General features: G+C 40.7%; 1 protein-coding gene across 14 annotated transcripts in view; it reads right to left on the reverse strand.

The window, feature by feature from the left end:
* Positions 1-21,548, reverse strand: part of PRRC2C (proline rich coiled-coil 2C) — an 86,668-nt gene that overhangs the window by 36,225 nt on the left and 28,895 nt on the right. For 13 of the 14 annotated variants that reach the window (XR_008994951.1, XR_008994952.1, XM_036901298.2 and 10 more), the window contains exons 5-14: positions 20,666-20,791; positions 18,825-19,048; positions 15,729-15,811; positions 14,959-15,092; positions 14,794-14,878; positions 13,509-13,653; positions 11,849-11,902; positions 8,598-9,183; positions 772-941; positions 149-401 (exon numbers count right to left, since the gene is read on the reverse strand). Coding sequence is in view for 12 of the 14 variants with exons in the window: in XM_036901298.2 (XP_036757193.2) it covers positions 149-401; positions 772-941; positions 8,598-9,183; positions 11,849-11,902; positions 13,509-13,653; positions 14,794-14,878; positions 14,959-15,092; positions 15,729-15,811; positions 18,825-19,048; positions 20,666-20,791 (1,860 nt within the window). In the remaining 2 variants the exon portion in view is untranslated. The remainder of the gene's footprint in view (positions 1-148; positions 402-771; positions 942-8,597; positions 9,184-11,848; positions 11,903-13,508; positions 13,654-14,793; positions 14,879-14,958; positions 15,093-15,728; positions 15,812-18,824; positions 19,049-20,665; positions 20,792-21,548) is intronic. The other variant, XM_057495087.1, reaches the window with a different exon arrangement.

Raw genomic sequence — 21,548 nt, forward strand, 5'->3', positions numbered from 1 at the left:
CTTTATGATTAAAAATCCTGGGGTCCTGTCTAAGTTCTTAGTGAGTTGTAACTCTAAAAGGAATAAACACTAAACGCAGAGGAGAAACACAAACTAGTGCCTGGTGTAACTCAAGGGCGCGCAGTGAGGCAAGCCCCCTGCAGCTTACCGGGGTGAAGGGGAGGGATGTCCACAGCAGGTCGGCCCGGTATCACTCTCGGGTCCATGTAGGGCTGCATCAGGAGCCACCTGGGGTCGAAGCCCATGGATGCCAGGTGCTGCGGGTGCGGCCGCACCTGCTGAAACAGGGGCCTGTGCGGCGGGGGTGGGGCCGCGGCGGTCGGGGGCGGGGTCGTGCCGGGCGGGGGCGGGGCCGCAGCGGCCAGGGGCGGAGCCTGCTGCCGCTGCTGTTTCATCTGCTCCTGAAAGGGCAGGAGCCGCGTTAGCAGCCGCCCCCCCGCCCACCGTGACAGGCTCCCCAGACCGCTTGGGCGCCAGAATCCAAAGGTGCTTAATTAACAGCGACTGGTCGCAAGGCAGAGAACAAGATGAGACGCTGTGCCCGGTACTCAGGCGACCCCTTAAAGCCACCGCAGCAGCCACCTCGGCCCACGGCGGGGCCAAGGCGCCACTCGTTCCCACACAGCCCGGCCCACAAGCATCACCAAATGGGAAGGGATTTCAGGCGCGGTGTGTGTGCTTGGGGACTCATGGCGAATCCTTCTAGGCCCAAGGAACGCCGTCCGCCTCCGCGTCCGCCTCCGCCACCGCCCCCGGCGCGCCCCGCCTTACCTGCTGGCGCTGGAAGCGCGGCGGCAACGACTTCTGGAACTGCTTGAAGTAGCCAGGGAGCCCGGCGGGCCGCGGCAGCGAGCCCGACTCGGCCTCGGCCTCCTGCGGCCCCTGGGCGGGCTCTCTGTCACCGCGACTGCTGTCCTGTCTGCTGCAAGTAGCGCCGTCCTCTGCCCAAAGCAAAGGGAGAGGTGACATGCTCGCCCGTGACACTCAGCGCACGATGTCCGTGCTGGAGTAACTGCACCTACTTATGAGAAAGATCAAGGAAGAAAGCATCGCGATCACTCCCAAACACTGTTTGGTACTCTGATCATGGGAGCCACCCATGCACTGGATGAACAAAACCCTCGATGTCCTCAAGGGTGGAGTCTTAAGAGGGAGGGTATCTGTCCAAAAGCTTCACCACAGCGAGATCCATTCGTGGTGTTCTGTGATAGTAAAACATTTCAGCCACCACCCATTTTCCATTGTTTCAGTAAACTGTCAATGTTTACTTGTGGTTCACTAGGACTAATGTAAAAATACAAATGGCCTACAAATACTTAGAACACATTGGTTTATCTTATTTTCTTTGATCCAAGTGCCTATCATCCGTAAACAAAACTAAACAGTCTAAGTCTGATGACAACAGAGTGATCATCATATAAATCATTCCACGTACAGTGTCAAGTATGATAGACAAAGGGGAAAAACACACATACCAAGAAAAATGTTTTCATTCCAAATAAAACCAGAGCCATAATCCCTCTAGGGAATGTCACTTATCACAATTACAAAGCCAAACTTGTTAAAAATTCTTCTCTCAGAGAACTAGGGATGAATTTTAAAAGACAATTTGTTTTGCTAACATAAAACCATGCTGTGAAGAACCACAAATCACATTTTCTTGGCTGCATTATATTCAATATTAATAATTTGTTAAAAAGAAAATAAAATGTTGGAGAGAAAAGAGAGCTGACTAGGCACAACACCTAAAAATCAAACGGGCACATCACACTGATAAACCCAGCTACAATTAAATTGCCATCAGAGAACATACAAATGTGAAAGAGAAACAGAAAGATGTACCACCAGATACTATTAAAAAGAAAACCGTAATTAACTTACATAGACATAGTCACCACAGACAGTTAAATTATTAATCAGGGTCATCATATGTATTTGTTGGCAAACCCATGACTGGAAATATGAATGCCCTCATTTCTAACCCGCAATCCCATCTTATTCACCGCCCATGAGAATCCCTCAGGCTGCTCACCAACATCAGGCTATCCACTGCTCTGTATCTCTGTGGGGGGAAGTTTTAACTTATGCATTTATGTTGTAAATTTATGTATAAACACAAAGCAAAATTATAAATAGCTTTACAATATAATTTCAGTGAGCAGAGTCTTCTAGCATGAGTTTGGAAGTCGAAAAGGTTCAGTATTTCTGTATCGAGAAATACACTGAAATACAACTATTTCTACTTTAAGTTACTGTTAAGCTGTTCATCAAGACTGACTTTGTAAGTTCAGAGCAAAGTTTTACACAGTGTTTTAATTGCACTAATTAAGAGTTTATAAGCAAACCTGGGAAGGAACAGAAAAGCTGGTGAGAGTCAGAAGAGGCTCTCGTCGTGAGTGCAGCTACAGCCCAGCAAGTACACGAACTGCACTGTGGGAGTTTTTACTTTTCAACTGGTAGAAATCAAATCTGAAATTATGAGCTGGATGCAGCCATTTAATTATGACTAAATCCAAAATTCCATTTCAACTTAAGGTTTAGGAGTATTAATGCATGTGGATAAATGAGATTTTATGCAATTTTTATGTTTTGGAATCAGAAAAAAGTACAAGAATTGGCACTTGAACTATTAAGTCAACACAATTCTGCCAACAGAAAGAGCAGAAGTTCGACTGAGAAATACTTGTTTTTCCCTCCACTGAAAAATAATCAGAGAGGCTTGTTTTTCCCTCCACTGAAAAATAATCCCACTGTCACCCTGAAACCAAATGACCTATTTATTTCAACATCTTTTATCATTAATAAAGAAAAAGAATGTCTCTATTCATGTTTTAAGACTGCAAATGCTACCTATGGCACTTTGATGGAAGACACACAGAATTCCAGGATGGTGGGAGTAGAAAGACAAAAGATTCACTGGCAAATCTGTACTAGAACTACTCTGGAACTCTGGAGTCTACTGAAGGCTTCAACAGCAAACTGGTTAACTTCAGTCAACTAGAGCTCTTAGCAGAGCTCCAGGTACCCCCGACACCTTGCACTGAAACGCACACTGAGAAAGCAGAAGACTATGCATACTTGAAGACAGGAACAAGAGTATCATTAAATCTGAGGAACAGAAAGAAAAAAGATTAAAGAAAAGTAAATAGAGCCTACGAGAAATGAAAGACAGATCAAATAAACCAATACACCACACCCGAAGAAGACCAGAAGTGGGACAGAGAAGAGAAAGGGGCAGAGGGAGTATGTGAGTAAATACAGCTAAAAATACCCAAATCTGATGAAAGACATGAAGACAAACTAAGAAGATCCAAAAGACCCAAACTGAGACACAATATAAACTTTCAAAAGACAAACAGAAAATCTTGAAAGTGGAAGTAAAAAACACTAAGATAGGTCACTTAAAAGGATTCCCAGTAATGTCATCAGATTTCTCATCAGAAATATTGGAAGCCATGATTCAGTATTCAAAATGTTAAAAAAAAAAAAAAACCCAAAAACTATCAACCAAGAATCCTCTATCTGGTAATATTATCCTTCAAATATGAGGAAGAAATTAAGACATTCACAGATGAAAGTTGAGCAACTTTGTTACAATGAAACCTGCCCTTGCAAGAAATGCTCAAGAGAGTCCAGCATGGTTAATGAAGGGCAGTAAGTCAAAGCTTTATGACAAAATGGCAATAAAGGTAAATATCAGCAGTTAAAGAAGCTAGTAGTATGTTAACATAGTGTGCAACTCTACATTTTTCTATACTCTTTTAAGAAACTAATACATGTTATAAAATAGAGCAACTATTGTGCCAAAATCTAGTATTACTGTAACTCTAGTTTGTAACTTCATACCTTGTTTTCCATGTAATTTAAACTAATGATTTTAAAAGAATTATTTTATGTTTCTGAGAATGCAATGCTTAAAGATGTAATACTGTGATATCAACAACCAAAAAGGGTGGAAATAGAGCAGTCACAGGAACAGGGGCACAGTCTGTGTATGTCACTGAAGTTCAGCTGGTATGAATCCTGAATCACAGTGTTATATGCTACAGCTTTTTATGTTCTACGTTGTACCTGTTAAATGCAATCCCTATGGCAAAAACAAAGAAAATAGCTAGAGAATATAAACAAGAGGAAATAGGAAAGGAATTGAAAATGTTTCACTACAAAAAAATTCAACGCAGAAAAACACAGAAATGCAGGAAATGGCTAAAAGGCATATAGAAAACAAATACCAAAATGACAGGAAGAAATTTGTTATAATGAATACTTATTATAAATGTAAATGGATTAAATTGGTCTCCAACCAAAAGAGAGATGGGACTGTGGATAAAAAAAGTTAACCTGACTACAAGCTTTCTGTAAGAAACTCACTTTAGTTCCTAAGACAAAACAGATTAAAAAAGGGAAAAAAAAGAATGACAAAATTAGGCCATGGAAAGAGTAACCAAAAACAAAATGAGGGAGAAGCCTAAGACAGTGGCGCAGAAAGAGCCTGAATCCACCCCCAACACATCCACCAAATCTACACAGACACACAGAGCACTTCCTCCTGAGAAAGAACTGCAGCCTGAGCGAGCACCTTCTGCCGGAGGAGGGATGGAAAGAGCACGTAAAAATCAGCAGGAGACAGAGACACGGTAATGGTGGCTATGTCACCCCCACCGCAGCCCTGCATTGGGGAAGAACCAGAACACATATCTGCCTGCCCTGGGGACAAAAACCCCCACGGTTCAAAGGGGAAACAACATTAAGGGAGGGAAGCTGATTTTCACAACTAAAGCACCAACCAAATGGTGGGAGAACTGCTAGAAGTCTCCCCAGGTTCGAAGATGCTGGCAAGCACTGCGTTTACATTCCCACTGCACATGGCTTATGGGGACGGGAGCAGGGTCAGGGTCCATATGCCAGCTCCAGACCAAACCAGGGTAGCCTCCTGGCCTCCACCTGTGCCCAAACACCCCAGCCTGAGATCCACAAGTCCCACCAAGGTGACACCAGCATGGCATTCATGTGGGTTTACCTGCCATGTCCCTGCTAGCAGTGGCCACCATGTTAGTGCAGCCCCAGCTGGTCCAACGGAGACCCCAGGATCATGCCCCAACACAGGCTGTGCCTCCAGTGAGCCAGCCTGGGCCAGCCCGAACTGCAGTCTACCTATCAAGGGGACCATTCCTACACACAGACACTCCTTCAAGGCTGGGAGACACAGCCCTTTCACCTAATTCCACAGAAACAAGCACTGAATGTCAAACAAAATTAGGAGACAGAGGAATATGCTGGAAATAAGAGAACAAGTCAGAAAAAGAACAAAATGTACAAAGTTTAAGCAATCTATCTGATGAAGAACTCAAAGTAATAGTTATAAACATGCTCACCAGACTTAATGACTTAGTGAGAACCTGTACAGAGAAACAGAAAATATTAAAAAAAGATAATCAGGGGTCAAGAATATAACAACTGAAATGAAAACTATATTAGAGGGAATCAACAGCAGAGTAGAGGATGAAGAATGGAACAGGGATTTGGAAGACAAGAGTAATGGAAAGCACTTAAGCTGAGCATTAGAAAGAAAAAAGATTAAGAAATTAGGATAGACTGAGGGGCCTCTACCAAGACATCAAACATCCTAACATCATATTATAGGAGTCCCAGATGGAGAAGAGAGTAAGAAAGGGGAGGGAAACTAGTCTGAAGAAGTAACAGCTGAGAACTTTCCAGGCCTGGGGAAGGGAACAGACATGCAGGTCTAGGAGGCACAGAGAGCCCTGAACGAGGTGGCCTCACCAAGGAAGCCCACGTAAGACACATAGTGATCAAAACGCTGAACATTAGCTATGAAAAAGAAAGAATCTTAAAAGCAGTGAGAGAAAAGCAATGAGTTACATATAAGGGAAACTCCACAGGCTACCAGCTGATCTTTCAGCAAAAACTCTACAGAGCAGAAAGGAGGAGCATGATGCACTCAAGAGCGCTGAAAGGAAAACCCTACAACGGGAGAGCACTCTACACAGGAAGGTTTTTTTGTTCAGGCTGATGAAGAGACAAAGAGCCTCTCAGATAAACACATTAAAGCAGTTCACCACCACTAAACCAGCCTTACATGAAATGTTAGGGGACCTCTTTAAAGGGGGGCGGGGACAGCCAATAAAAAAGACCATAACTAGAATTAAGAAAATCATGTAAAAAAAATGGCCACTGGCAAAGCAACAAAGGTAGCAGACCCAGTATGAGGGTGAAATGATGAAACCAGTCAAATCAGTGATTCTAAAAATCAGTTTAGGGACTTTCAAAGAGTACAAAAGAAGACACCATATACATAAAACACGGGGGGGGGAGGGGGGGGGTAGTAAAAACACAGTGGGGTTAAAAAGTGTTTGAACATAAGTAACGACCAACTTAACAAACATGGCTATACACATAGGACTTTACATATGAACCCTGAGATAACCATAAACCAAGAACCTGCAACAGACACACACAAAACAAAGTGAAAGGAATATTCCAATAACACTGAAGAAAGCCATTATGCACAGGAAGAGAGTCAGAGAAGAACACAGGACTCAGAACGACAGAGAGGAATGACAGAAGCCACAAGACACCAGTGTTCAGCTACACAGCAGCAACTGCTTTAAAGGTGAGTGGACTAAACGCTCCAAAAGACAGGGTGACCGAATGCATACAAATACAATGCCCATCTCTATGCTGCCTATAAGAGACCAACTCCACACCTGAAGACACACACAAATTGAAGAGACGGACAGAGATACTCTATGCAAACAGAGAAAAAAAAAAGCTGGAGTAGCAGTACTTACATCAGACAAAACAGACCTTAAAATATAGAAATGCTACTGGAGTAGCAGTACTTACATCAGACAAAACAGACCTTAAAATATAGAAAGACCATAACAAGAGACAAAGAAGGACATTATATAATGATTAAGGGCTCAATCCAGCAAGAAGATTCAACAACAATAACTACACACCCGACAGAGGACCAAAATGCCTACAGTAAGTACTAACATACCTAAAGGGAGAGATTGACAACAACACAGTAATAACAGCTGCCCTTAACACCCTACTTACATCAATGGGAAGATCAGTGAGAGAATTCAAAGGACACAGTGATTCTGGACAGCACATTAGATCAAATGGAATAGATGCACACAGAACACTGCATCCAAAAACAGGAGAATACACGTACTTTTTAACTGCACATGTAAAATTCTCCAAGAGAGCCCTGAAATAAGCCATCATATATATGGTTGAATGATTTTAGACAAGGGTGCCAAGGGCATTCAGTGGGAGAAAGGGCAGTCTTTTCAACAAATGGTACAGAAAAACTGGACATCCACATGCAAAAGAATTAATTAAGTTAGACGCTTAATTACTAACACAATATATAAAACTTGACTCAAATTATGTCCAAGACCTAAATTTAAGTCATAAAACTAAAATTCTTAGACGAAAAGCTTCACGACACTGAATTTGGCAGATTTCTTAGACGTGATACCAAAGGGGAGGCAACAAAAGATGAGCCAATTAAGACTTCATAACATTTTTAAAGTTTTGTGTATCAAAAGAATGCCCAGAGTGAAAAGGCAACCTATGGGACTGACAGAGAAAATTAACACGTTTTATCTCATAAAAGATTAATATTCAGAATATATAGCCAACTCAAAAAAAAAAGAATATACAGCCAACTCCTCAAAATAATAATCTGCTTCAAAAAAGAGCAAAGGACCTGAACAGACATTTTGCCAAAGTTGAACAAATGGCCAAAATACACCCAAAAAAGACACTCAGTATCACTGATCACTAGGAAAGTACAAGTAAAAACTACAAAGTGTACTACTTCACCCCGAGTAGGTTAGTTTCTACTAAAAAGAGCAGAAAATAACAAGTGTTGATGAGGATGTGGAGAACTTGGAACCCTTGTGCACTACTGGTGGGAATGGTACAGTTGCTGTGAAAACCAGTATGGCGGTTCTTCAAAAAATTAATGGAATTACAATACGATCCAGCAATTCCACTTCTAGGTATATACTCAAAAGAAATGAAAGCAGGGTCCCAAAGTATCTGTACATTCACATTCACAGCAACATTTTCAAATCAGGTAAAATATGGAATGAATTCAAGTGTTCATCAACAGAAGCATGTATAAGCAAAATGTGGTATATACGTATGCTGGGTTATGAGCCTTAAAAAGGAAGAACATATGGATACATATTGGCTGAATACAATATGGATGAACCTTGAAGACAGTAGGCTAAGTGAAAGAAGACAGTCACAAAAAGACAAACACTGTATGACTCTACTTAAATGAGGCACTGAGAATTATCAAAACTATAGATGGCAAAGCAAGGAGATGGTGTTTGCAGGGGCTGGTGGCTGAAGAGGGAGTCATTTAACCAGTCCTAGCGACTCAGTTCAAAGATAAAACAGCTGTGGGGACAGACGGTAGTGCAGGTCACACAACATTATGAACATATTTAACACTACTGTACTGTGAACCTAAAAATGGTCAGGACGCTAAATTTTATGTTACACAGTAAGAAGTTTCTCGTGCGCTTATGTAGGAACAAACAAGACTGTCATACCTTTATTACAGTTGTTTTCAATTCCTGGTCTTTCTACCACAGGCTGTGAAGTAGGTTCTTTGTGTTCAGTTTCCTCCTCCACTTTCTCCTCCTCTTTCTTCTCCAACTCACACCCCTTTTCTTGTTCTTTGTCCTTTTCCTGCTGCTGTTCCAGTTCTTTTTGCTTCTCTTGTCTTTTGTCCTTCTCCACCTCTCCTGGTTCTCCCTGCTCCCTCTCCAGTTCTCTCTCTCTCCCCTGGGGCTCTTCCCTCTCTTTTTCCCCCTCCTCCTCTCGCTCCCGTTCTTGTTCCTGTTCAAGTTCCTTCTCCCGCTCCCGTTCTCTCGTTTCCTCTGGAGGTGGCTGTTTGTCCACCAGGCCAAGCTTTTCATCCAGTCTTTTCAGTTTCTCTGCACACGCTGCCTTCCGTCGCTCCTCCATCCTTCGCTCCTCCTCTTCACGCCGCCTGCGAGCACGCTCCACTGCCGCAGAAAGTTCTGACTGCTGTTTTCTTCTTTGCTTCCAGATTTCATCTTCATCTGGGACCTGCTGCTTCGGGGGGAGAGGACCTGGTCTTCCAGGCAGTGCCTGCCGGTCTGGAGGAGGGTGCTGAAACATCAAGGGAGATCAGCAGATGAGTACAACAGATCTACTTCTGACCAACACTGGGTATCACAGGCATGGAGAGGAAGGGAAAAACGCCACAAAATGTCGGGATTTTCCTGGTTTAAACTCACACATTAAAATAAAAACAAGTAACATGGGGAAAATAATAAGTCTAGATAATTGCTCAAATTTAGACTCAAACAATTACTTCAGCCATCTAATATTTACTGAACAGGTACCTACTTATAGTGCCAGACACTGCTGTTCATTCAGTATTTGCTGAATATAATTAGATGTCACAACATGAATTTCAAAGTCTAAATTTAGAGAGGAAGTCCACATAGAATATGAGTACTTTAGCAGCAACTGTCAGAAATGCAGTGCCTGCGGAGGGAGAAAAGAAACCCATCAAGATGCAAAGCGGCACCACATGGTCCCTGAGCAGACGAAGGAAATGCAGGCAGCCCAGGCAGCTACGTGAAGATGGAAGCACTGCTGCTGACACTCCAGAAGAGAAGACTCCTAGAAGTCAGCTGAGCAAAGAGCTATCTCTGAAATGAAAGTTCAAGAAAGGCTTATCTAGAACCCATAGTGGAGCATGGGAGGATCACCCAAGGCCTGAGTTTTAGTGATTTAATCTTCAATTCACGTATCCTAAAACCTCATCTGGTGGAGATGAGTGATGGCTGTGGTACAGGCACCTGTCTGTACAGGCACCTGTACATGTGGTCAGGGAAGGCCTCTGGAGTGGTAATATCTGAGCGGAGAACTTAGTCATAGGAAGAGTCTTCAGTCTGAAAAAACAGCAAATAAAATGTCTTGAGGATGAAAAAAAAAAATGACAATGAAGATTGTGTGGCGAGAACAGAGAGAGAAGATGAAATCAGAGTAGACAGAGACCATAAAGGCCTTGCTCTGGGCTAAAGCCCTGAAGACCTGAGCAAGGAACGATGGACTCAATGTGAAGCGTAAGAGACCTAAAACATAAAGGTTTTAGAATGACTGACCGATTAAACAGTTTTTATATCTACTGCAGGAGGATCTGGGATGGAGCAGCAGATGAGCAGCAAGAGAGGAAAGCAACAAGGCCTGCCAAGAAGCTGCTGCAGTCATGCGAATGAACAGGACAAGCAGGCGTCAGCTCTCAGTGCAGGGGTGCAGGCTCAAGGCGGAGGTGACTGACACGTCGGGCTGGACAGAGGGTAAAAAAGAAAGACCCTCAGAGCTGCCTTTCAGATTTTAACCTGATCAAGTACCATTACTAAGGTGGGAAAGAGGGGAAGCGGCAGAACTGTGTGCACTTGAAAGCTGGGCTTTGTTACAGTGCAGACACGTCAGGTACAAGCTCTCTATCACCAGGCAGGGGAGACGCTGAACTGACTGTCCCATACTTGACTCTTAAGGTCAGGGTATTGCTTTAAGGGCTCAAAATATGCATCTGAATGCCATCGGCACAGAGGAGACCCCTGACTATATGGTTGGTTAGGGGCCCCAGCTCAATGAAAAATCTGCATACAACTTGACTCCCCAAAAACTTAATAGCCTACTGCTGACAGGAAGCCTTATCTGTAGCATAAACATCTAAGTCAATTAACATCTATTTTGCATATTCTATGTATTATACACTGTAGACTTGTAATAAAGTAAGCTCAAGAAAATGTTCTTTCACTTATTCACTATGTAAGAACTTGTTCGTTATGCTTCAGAAGATTGGAGACTGTTGAGAATTAGGCTTGGGGTTGATTAATGATTGTGCACTGAGTCCCCTATACAGAATTTTATTGTTGTTAACAACCATTTGATCAATAAATATGAGAGATGCCCTCTCAAAAAAACAAAAAGAAAATGTTCTTTCAAAAAAACTATTGCAAATCTCAAATTATTTTTATTGAAAAAAATCTGTGTATACGGGGATCTGCGGTTCAAACCATGTTGTTCCAGGGTCAACTGTAGTTACAAAAGAATGAGAACACAGCCCTGAGTCTTCCAACACCTAAACGTCAGTCTAAGAGACACAGAAGGAATACAAATTGAAGAACAGAAAAGAGCAAAATAGTATGATATCTCAAAAAATATGCTAACTTCTGTTTAGATTAAGTGAAACAAATATAAGAGAACTAGATTTGGCAACATGAAGTCAATCCTGACCTGGACAATAAGTTTCAGAGATACAGTCAGTGGTAATAAAGGATAACTGGAGAGGGTTAAGGTAAGGGAAAAGAGTAAGTTTAAGAGGCTCACCAAAACAGTTTGCTGTGAAGAGGAAGAGAGAAATGGCGTAAACTCAAGCAGGATGTAGGGCCGTGGGAGTTAAAGGAGAGCTGGTTTTTTAACAAATTTTTAAAGATGAGACATAGTATTACTAGTAAAAGACAGAAAATGGGATCCAGGAAACAAATAGAAGGGCTGCCCTTAGTAGCAAGGACAACAGGAAAGAAGTTAGGACAGGAAGGGCACTGAAATAGAAAGAACAGACGCTTCTTATTTTCTTAGTGAAATGAGAAGCGTGCTCATCAGCTAAGAATGAAGGTGGACAGGATAAAGAGGAAGATATTCAGGAGCAAGGAGAAAAGTCCATAAGCATTTCATAAAAATAGAGAACCTTTCCATTAAAACAAAGTCAAATAACACATATATAGATGATTAACCAGTGTTCAGTAAGATTTACCTGCTGGGCAAGCAACTTTGGAGGTGGCAACAGGTGTGAAGATGGTCCACGTTCCTATTACAAATAAAAGGATTGTTAACAAAATAATCAGTTAAGATAAAAGCTATGTACTGAAAATATTTCTGAATGCATGAGTCTTTTCAGTGACACCACAAGATTGCAATAAGTAAACTATATTTAATATTTTTAAAGTATACCACCCACTACAAGATAACTTTATATTGTATAGAATCACTGCCATTTCAGCAAGGCTAGACTCTCAAACAAAAAATTGAAACAGGAGAATTTTAGTGTACAAATTCTGGAATTCTAACCCAGGTAATCTGGCTGCAGAGACATAATGTCTCTAATTTCAAATTTTTATTTATGGAAACCCAATTCTTTTTCTGGATATTTTTTTTTGTAATGGCAAACTAAAACTATGAGATTTTACCTAAAAAAAAAAAAAAAAAAAAAAAAAACATCTAAAACATACTGGAACACATATAATGTATGTAACTTCACTTGTAATATACACATCAGTGTCACACACACACAAAACGAAGACATCAAGATATGGTGTACAATATTCTTCCATTCTTTCATGAAGAAAGGTATTATCATTCCACATTATTCCAGGAAGTTAAGTCATGCAGAACATGGATTTTATAAAAAACAGTATTTAAAAATTTTCTTTTAAAAGAGTTCACCAGTGAATTCTCTAATGGCTACCCAATGCCTCAAGAATAAAATTCAACCTTTTTTTACATAGCATACAAAACAACTGGTTTTTACTTAGCTCTCTCATATCAAAGTCCTTACATCCTCTCCTACATCAAACTACTGGGGACTTCTTGAATGTGCGTGCTTTCCCCACTTCTCTACTCTGAACACATCCCCACTGCTTGGAATCACCCTCTCCCCTTTGTTTACTGGCTAATTCCTGCTTTAAGTATCATGTCTTTTGCAAAACCTTTCCCACGGAATTCCACAGTACCTATTCTGTGCACTCTGTCACAGAACAGAACACTGTCACAGAACTGGAACTCTGATACTTGCTGAATCTTCTTTCCGGAGAATATCAGCTACCTACTTTTACCTCCACAGAGAGACTGGTTCCTCCACCTGGTTTGTATGAATTCAGCAAATGCATGCTGAGTATTCCATGAGTTAAGTGGGCTCCAAAAAGAAGCCCTTCCTCATTCCCAGTGTGCAATACAGCTTGCCTGTTATCTTAGTAGGATAAAGCATACCCACTGCATCATTTCCCTTTAACAATGTTCTTTAAAATGGCTCAGACTTGTAGATTTCTCTACTACCTATGTGTGACCTGCCTACTCAGCACACAATTTCATGAACGAATACTGCCTGTGATTTACAAAGTGTTCAGTGAACTATAAATCACTTCAGCAAAGCTAGTTTGGGAAAACAATTTATCCCTCCACTTTGATATGACTGAGTGGTTGCAAGAGAAAAAAATGAAGCTTCAGTTTCTACTTGATACCTTTAGCTACTGCATTGATATTTTGTCAATATGCAAAAAAATTATGGCTTAGATGTAGAGCTATGCAAGAAGAAATATACAGTTCCCTTTGCGAAAATGTTCTTCCAATTCTGTGACTGTAAGATTAATTCATCCACAGTATCTGTAGTGATAAGGGGCTCCTTGAGTTCAACAAACCTGATTAAACGGAGGTCCTTTCCCATAAGGACCCTTTGCTACTGATGGCTGGACAGGTATCTGAGACGATGACTTAGTGTTGCAAACTTCATCTGCTTCTTTTCTGTTTCCAGTGTTTTCAGAGACTTTTGAACCTTGATCCTCACTGAAGAACCAAAATCCAGGTGACATAAAAATGTGAAGTGGACAGACTGTACCATAAATAAAAGCATTTTCTCTATGTAAAAAAGACATTATTTCCACATGGTTTCAGGGAAAAACTGTGTCAAGGAGTGAGACAGTTTTGTGACCCAGTGGTGATCATTCATTCATTGAGTACACACTATGTATCCGTAATGAGCTGGGGACTGGCCACAAGGCGGACATGCAATGCAGCGGCTGTCCACTACAGACACTCACACCTGACACAACCTGGGCAAAGGAACACAGCACCACTGCCTCGCATCGCCCCCATCCAAAAGGTCTCATGTGAATGCAGCTGAGTAATAGCAGAGGTGATTAGTAACTGTATTCTAGTTGATGCTAATTTAATGAAAAAGATACATCAAACTACATTAACTTTTATAAATCACAACACATCACAGGTACCTCGTAACTGATAATGCAACAGTGGATTACAATGCCACAGCTGAAACCTCTATCACTAGGTGTACGTAAACTCCTGTGTGTTTTTTTGGGAAGTATAACCGACCATACGCTATTTCTTTCAGGTGTACTTCGTAATGATTCAATACTTTTTATACATTAGGAAATGATCTCCATGGTAAGTCTCACTACTGTCTCTTACCGCTTCCGTTTATTTTTTGAGAGCCTAACTTTTATTGCTCATAACCCATGTATTCCTGATTCTGATGTCCTTATATTCCCCAACAAAGAAATGAGATAAAAAACTCCCATTCCCCAGGACCTTAAAGTTGCTAAGTTTAAAAAATCAGACTTGAAGCAGCTATAGCAACCCAAGTAATTTTTCTCCGATTTTGTAAATATGGATCAGGTCAAGAAAGTAAAATTTTAAACGGTCCCTCATACTATCTTTTAAATTATCTTCAATTAGATGGCAAGCATCTAAACATCTTTTTAAAATTACGTACTTTCTTTAAAAACATCAAACTTTTAATGTTTAAATCTGGCTTTAACTTTTAAACGTCGCTCATTAATCACCTTCCCACCCAGTAAGAGTCCTGGGAGTAGAATGCGGAAGTTCCACCAGTAAGGAACAAAGAGATGCCTCTTGGTGAAGCCCCTGCACAAATGGCCGATGTCATCCGTGGCGGCACTGACTCACCCGTTCTCCTTAGGGCTGCTGCTCCCTTGCTCATCGTCATCACTGAAATTCAGCTGCTCTGTGTAATCTACCTCCATCTGAGCACCTATTCAATTAAGGAAAACTGAGACTGACTGTTCAAAGGCATCTAAACACTGAGAGCCCTGCGCTGCCCGTGCCTCTCACCTGCCCAGCCTTCATCAGCTTCGGCATCCAGGTTATCGAACTTGTCGAGCTCCTTCAGTTCTGAGGCGCTGAGGATGGAGGGGCGCTCAGGCTCCGCAGCCCACGGAGGAGGTGGGCCTCTTCCCCGAGGGCCTCTGGCAGATGAGGGGTGATGGGGGGAAGGACCCAGAGTCTTAATGACACTCAGTCAGGAAAATACTAGAAGACTGGAATCAGTCCATTTCCACTCAGCATCAGTGGTTTATACACCACAGTGTGCAAAATACTTTGCACCTGACATACATACTAAGAAATTATAATATCAATACATAAATTTAGAATAGTAATATAATCATTATACAAGTATTCAGTAGCAAAAATTGTTTGATTAGCAAAGATTTAAAATAAAACAAATATATGTTAAAAGATCATATGGCTAAAATGAATACTAATCTAAAAACAAACTATATGAAAAACCACCATTCTGGAGGATCCTCAAGTCTTAAGCAAAAAGAGAATGGAGAGTCACCCACATTGTTGAAGGAAGAAAAGATAAACAAGCCATCAATTTTTAAGGCTGTAAGTTTCAGTTTTCAGCATTTTGTAACAATTAGTTTAGAGTACTTAGAAGAATGAAGCATTTCCATCTTCCAAAATTCAGTGAATTCTTTGTTAATGGCAATTGTACTTTGAGGACAGAATATTCAATCAATAACCACAATCCACTCAGCCTCCAGAAAATTTGAATAAGCACACATGTCTTACAGACTTTAATCATTTAACAGTCTTACTTGTTTGCTTCAGATACAGACAGTGGAAACCTCATGGGACCATGTAGAGGTGGGTACGCCATCCTCGGATACTGCTGAAACATCTGAATGGAGGAAAAAAAATCTGATAAACTTATCAAACCAGTTATAAAAAGAAATGATCATCCTGAGGAAGCAGGCAAAGGGGTCTATCCTCTCTCTCTCTCCCAGTGCTGTGCCTATTTCGTTTCTATTGGCAAAGTCCTTTGGCTTGATTCTTTCCTCTTTAGGTTTATACTGAGAAGAGGTCAGCTTCTGCAGCTTATTTGGCTTTATTGGCAAAGATAACATGTTTTTCCAGCAATGTTTCAGCTAGATATTTGCTTTATGTTACATAATGTCAATGAAGTACCGACAAGTTTTCAGGAAATGAGAGAGATTCCACTATATAGTCTACATATTTAACTTTGGTCATCTGTTTTAACTGACAAACTAAAACTGTTAACAAAGACAAGTAGTCATCATGTGAAGAATAAGTCTGTAGTGGAGGGGAAGATTTAATAATGTGGGTAACTGTTGGACAGACATGTTGCACACTTAAAACTAGCATAAGATTATATATCAACTATATTTCAATTAAAAGTGAAGTTGCATTAAAAAAAAAAATGATCGTCCTAAGCCTGAAACTATGATTTGTAGAAAGAATGAATAAAACAAACAGTACTATGAATAATTAATTTTATCTCTTGGTATAGACCCTCATTCACTCTCAATAACAAGCCATTTGTAAGGCTCTTGCCTCCACCAAGCCTTTACAAATAAAGGTAGTAACCAGGGGACATATGAAGAACTTATCTCATTAACAGAATTACACAGAAATGATCGTGTAATGAAATGAAAAACTAAAAAAGACAGCATCCATGCATCTCAGAAAACTGCAAAGCCTTAACCAAGCTCAAATACTTGAAAGGAAATAATGGGAGGCTTCATCCTCATGCAGGAGATTAACTTCCAGAAGGCAGAATGGTTGGTAAAGAACTCAGTGCAGATAGAAGAAAAGGACAGTCTATAACTCAAGGGAGTGAAGGAGAGGGTGGGTAAGGAGCTACTGGAGATTTCCTATGGGTAGGGCAGAAGTGCATTCTGCGTCAAGTTATGACACAGATGGTGATTAGAAACTGAGGCCCAGAGATGACTGATGCTTTCCATGGGAACCTGGCTTTGAGAAGCTAAGTTTAGAAGAACTTGTAAGATAGATTATGAAGATAAATAATACTACCAAGGGATTTATCCTGTGATTTGGAAGGGAAGAGATGTCAAGAACGGCTTGGTTATTTACTATTTGCTTATAGGTCTAATTACGTTAAGAAAATGTATTACATTAAATGCATAATTTTTATCTATAGAGATTAGTTTTTCTTGAAAAAAAAACCTGTTAGATGAGAAAATTGTTTTATGGTTGAAAAAAGGCTGTATTTATATGATCATGCTGTGTAAAGTAATTTCTAAGTAGGGTTAGAGAAAAGTTTAAGGTAAGCAGCAGCTGAAAATCAACTGGGGGAGTTTTTGGGGAACGCTCTGAAGAATTTTCGGTTGCATCACAGTTCTGTACTGAGGTTAGCAAAGACACAACTGGAAGCAAATTCTCAGGGGTAACACTGCATTAGATCTTTCTTCTGATTATTCAGGCATAGAGATTAATTTTGTATTCTTATTAAATGTTTAACACTTAGGAATTTGACACAAAACTGTAGAAACATATTTTAAATTCTCAACGTAATAGTGGTGTTCTTTAAAATGTTTTGTTTCTGTTAAAAAGAATAGAAAGTATGAAAAGAAGAAATAAGGATATTTAGAGCTTGGATATTTAGGAGCTAAATCATAAGAAAAATGAATAAATATTTAAGAACTAGACTCTTCTTCCCTTGAAATGAATGGTCTCCTGAAAAATGTAAATTTATTTACTTGGTCTCATGTAACTTGACGTAATTTCACAGTAGGATGACAGCAAACAAATGAAAGAGGGCACCAAATCAAACTACTAATTCATAGGAAATACATGGGTACAAGAGTATCTTAAACAAAACTACAAAGATGAAATCAGTAAAATACAGACTCTGAGAAACTCCAGAGGATAAGAAATAAATTGTAACAGATAAAAAGAAAATAAAGAGATGGGGGTAAAGAGATAGCCACAATAGCTAGATTTCTAAGAGAAACAGCAACCAATCTCAAGGAATAGACATTACCTGGATTGTAATTATGAGACAATCAGGAAAACTGTAATACTGATTTAATATTCTGAAAAGTAGTTTTGTTTTAGGCATGATAATGGCTTGTGGATTTTTCCCCTCAACTTTGTCTCTTAGCATACAACCTAAATACACATGGATGAGGTGACCTGTCCAGGGTTTGCTTTAGTGATCCAGGGTGGTGGGAAAGGGGTAACACAGATCAACCACAAACTAATAACCCCAAGATGGATGGCAGATACAGGAAGAGAGAGGTTTAATGTACTATTATTTCAATTTTTGCATATACTTAAAATATTCCATAATGAAAAGTCAAGGAACAGGAAAGCTACATATAGTAATAAAAATTTTAGAACTAAAGCAAGTATTAACCCTTTTGGTGCCATGAATAATCCTTTGGCAGTCTGGTTAAGTCCTATGGACCTTGTCTCATAGAAATGTTTTTAAATCAATAATTTGAAATACAGAGTATTATGAAGGAAAACAATTTACTGAATTTGTTACCATAATATTTAAAAAACAAATTTTTGATATGGCAATGTATGTGCATCTTTATTAGGTCATTATTAACAAGTGGGTCTGCCCGTGGGTCTAATACCTATTTCGAAGTAATGCTGTGTATAAATAGTATTTTGCAATATCCAAAACAATGTAAGGTGGAATAAAAACACCCATGATCCTTATTAATGATATGCACACAAGTACTGTTGACACTCCTACGCCTTGTTTCCTACACTCACCATCAAAGAAAATGCTAACTTTTAGTCGATGTTAATGAAAGTAACATAAATAAGAGAGACCCAAACTTTTTCCTATCCTAAGTCTCTCCCTAAATCCAGATGGAGAGCCTCTTCATTTTATCCTTTGCTAGGTCACCAGTACTCACATATGGAGGCATCATGGCCCTGTACTGGGAGGCAAGGGCAGGCTGCTGTCCATTCACTTTAGCATGTGGAGGGCCACAGGCCACCCTCTTTTCTACCACCTTGAGGAGGTCACTTTGCTCTGATGTCCCAGCTGCACTGTCCTCCTGGACGGGGAGCTTTGCTTCTTGGTCAGATGGTGAAGGCGAGCCAACAGTCTTGCCACCGTCTCTCCAACAAGCAACATCTGGTTGGAGGTCAGAGAGAAGTTAAGAACAGAAAATCTGAAAATGACACAGTAAAACCAAACTAGGCACATTTCCAGAAAATGCAAGCGAGTGGCAAGCAAAGTGCAGGGCGCTGGATGGCGAGTTGGGCCCCACCGAGGCTTTCAGGTGTCCGTGCGGCCAAGAGCAGCAGCTTCAACACCGAGGGGTATGCTCAGTGGGTGCAGCCAAGAACAAAGATGGGTGGGGTGCGAGCATCAGGGCAGCCCGTCAGGCCTGACCACAAGCTGACACGGCCAAGGCGTACAGAGCGAAGTGGGGCTGACAGTGAGTGGCACGCTCCCCCTCTGTCACTGCTGGTTACGTGTGCCCACACGGGAGCACTTAGCTACCATGTCACCTGTTCAACCACATGGAACAGCAAAACCGGCAAACCGTTTTACAAGGAAGCTCTGTTCGGCAGGTAGCCTCCAAGCTGGCCTGAGTGGTCTCTACCTCCTGCTACTCACACCTGCGTGGCCCCCTCACACTGGGCCAGAATCAGTCAGCCTGCATAACCTGTAGTAAGGAAGAAGTGACGGCATGCCTATTCCCAGACTGTGCTTCCACCGTGGGTGGGAGATGGCTGTCTCTCCCTCCATTGTTATTTTTTCTGTGTCATGAGCAGCCCGAGAGAGCCACCATGAGTAAGCTTGGGAGAGCAGCCCGAGTCAGGTCAGCATCTGATGACAGATTTACTGCAACTGTTGAGAATTCCTGAGCGAAAACCCCCAGCTAAGCAGCTCCCAGATTCCTGACTCTCAGATACTGTGTGAAACTGCAAATCCAGTTCAGTTTGTTGCTTTAAGCTGGCAAATTTGTTACGCAGCATTAACTGGTGACAATTAAGTGAACAAGAAAAGAGGAGATGCCTCTATTCCCAATAGAAATTTATTAACCACATTACAGCAAATAAAAACTTAAAAAAAGATAATTTACCCAGACCTGATGAGAAATAAGCCAAAAGAAGTATGAAATGTATTAAGTTATCAGAAATACGGATTTGTAACCATTACTATTAAGAAGAACCTCCCCATATGTACAGGGTCCTTTCAGATACCTGGTAATGACACTATGAAGCTAATACAATTAATAAGATATTTTTAAATTTCTCCAAGATTTTATATTTCTAGTTTTAGTTCGTGCTTTATGATTTACATAATGCAAGTTTCTCTCACTATCCAAGTTATTTGGTTCCTTGGTTTGAGTCCAGAAAGCAAGGGCTCCCTGGACACTAATAGAACAGCAAAGAGATGGTCATAAATTTATAAATAAATAGTTGCATATTGGGGAGGTTTGCTCAAAAAAATCTTACTATTATAAAAATGGCCACATATTAATATGCATTTATGTCATGCAGGCATCTTGTTAAATTGCAGGTTTCTGATTTAATGAGACCCAGCACACACTTCCAACAAGTTCTCAACTTTATTGATGCCGTTCATGTAAGAAAAACCCTGCACTTGATTGGCAAGCAACTAGTTACTATCTAAACTAGGCAAGCCATGCACAGAACAGGATCAGGCAGGAAGTTACATCAGAAGACAAAACACAACGTAATCTCATTCTGTGCTTTTACTAAATCAAAGTACTCTTACTTGGTGGACGCAAACTGGGTCCAGGTCCATAGTTGTCCTCATTTGCTTCTTTTTCTTTTTTTTCCTGATCTCCAGCTGCCTGCAGACTGGGAAATTCTTGCTGAAAATGACTATTCACCTGGATTCCTATAAATTTTTCATAAAACATTAAATGTAACTTCTATACTGAAAATAATTTTAAAGACCCTCCCAGGATAGAGCTCTCTGCCCTTTTCTAATAAATTATTCCACATTTCAGTGACTACTAATATTCATACAACTTTTAATTTATCTAGAATGAGAATCCCTGAAAGTTAATGAACAGCCATGAGGAAACAGAAATTTAAGAAAGGAATCTGCAAAGGACTGCTCCAGAGGAAGACTAAAGATGAGGAGGAAAGCGGGGGGACTTTGGCTTCTGTCTCTCCTTTATTAGGACTCCTTACGTTTCCAACACAAGTCAAACTGCCCTGCTAATAACTTTTAACAATCAGACTGGTCAATGATGTGAAGAAAACAGAATATATGAAAAAACACTGCAAGGACCAGGGTGAGGCTAAAATGCCTTCATTTAATTTACTGTTTTCACTTAGCATATACAGCCGAGATACTGACTGTACCGCACTGTTCACCCACTAACCCACCTACCCTGCCCACCTGTTTATTTTTATACTTCAAGAAATTAAAAGAGCTGAATGACAGCCTATGTGGGGTTTTCCATACAATGTTTTATAGACGTTTTCTGTTCTGCAAGTGGGAAATTAAATTTTGCTGGGGAGTCCCTTATTCCTGCAGGGCGTCACAGAGAATTACAGCTCCGATGCTTCACGGCTCCTCTCCAGTTCTTCTCTTACCATGGACATCACGAGCAGCAAGTTTGAAACAGAAGAGGTTGGGGGGCACA

Source organism: Manis pentadactyla, chromosome 19, assembly GCF_030020395.1.
Source record: "Manis pentadactyla isolate mManPen7 chromosome 19, mManPen7.hap1, whole genome shotgun sequence".
Taxonomy (NCBI): Eukaryota; Metazoa; Chordata; class Mammalia; order Pholidota; family Manidae; genus Manis; species Manis pentadactyla.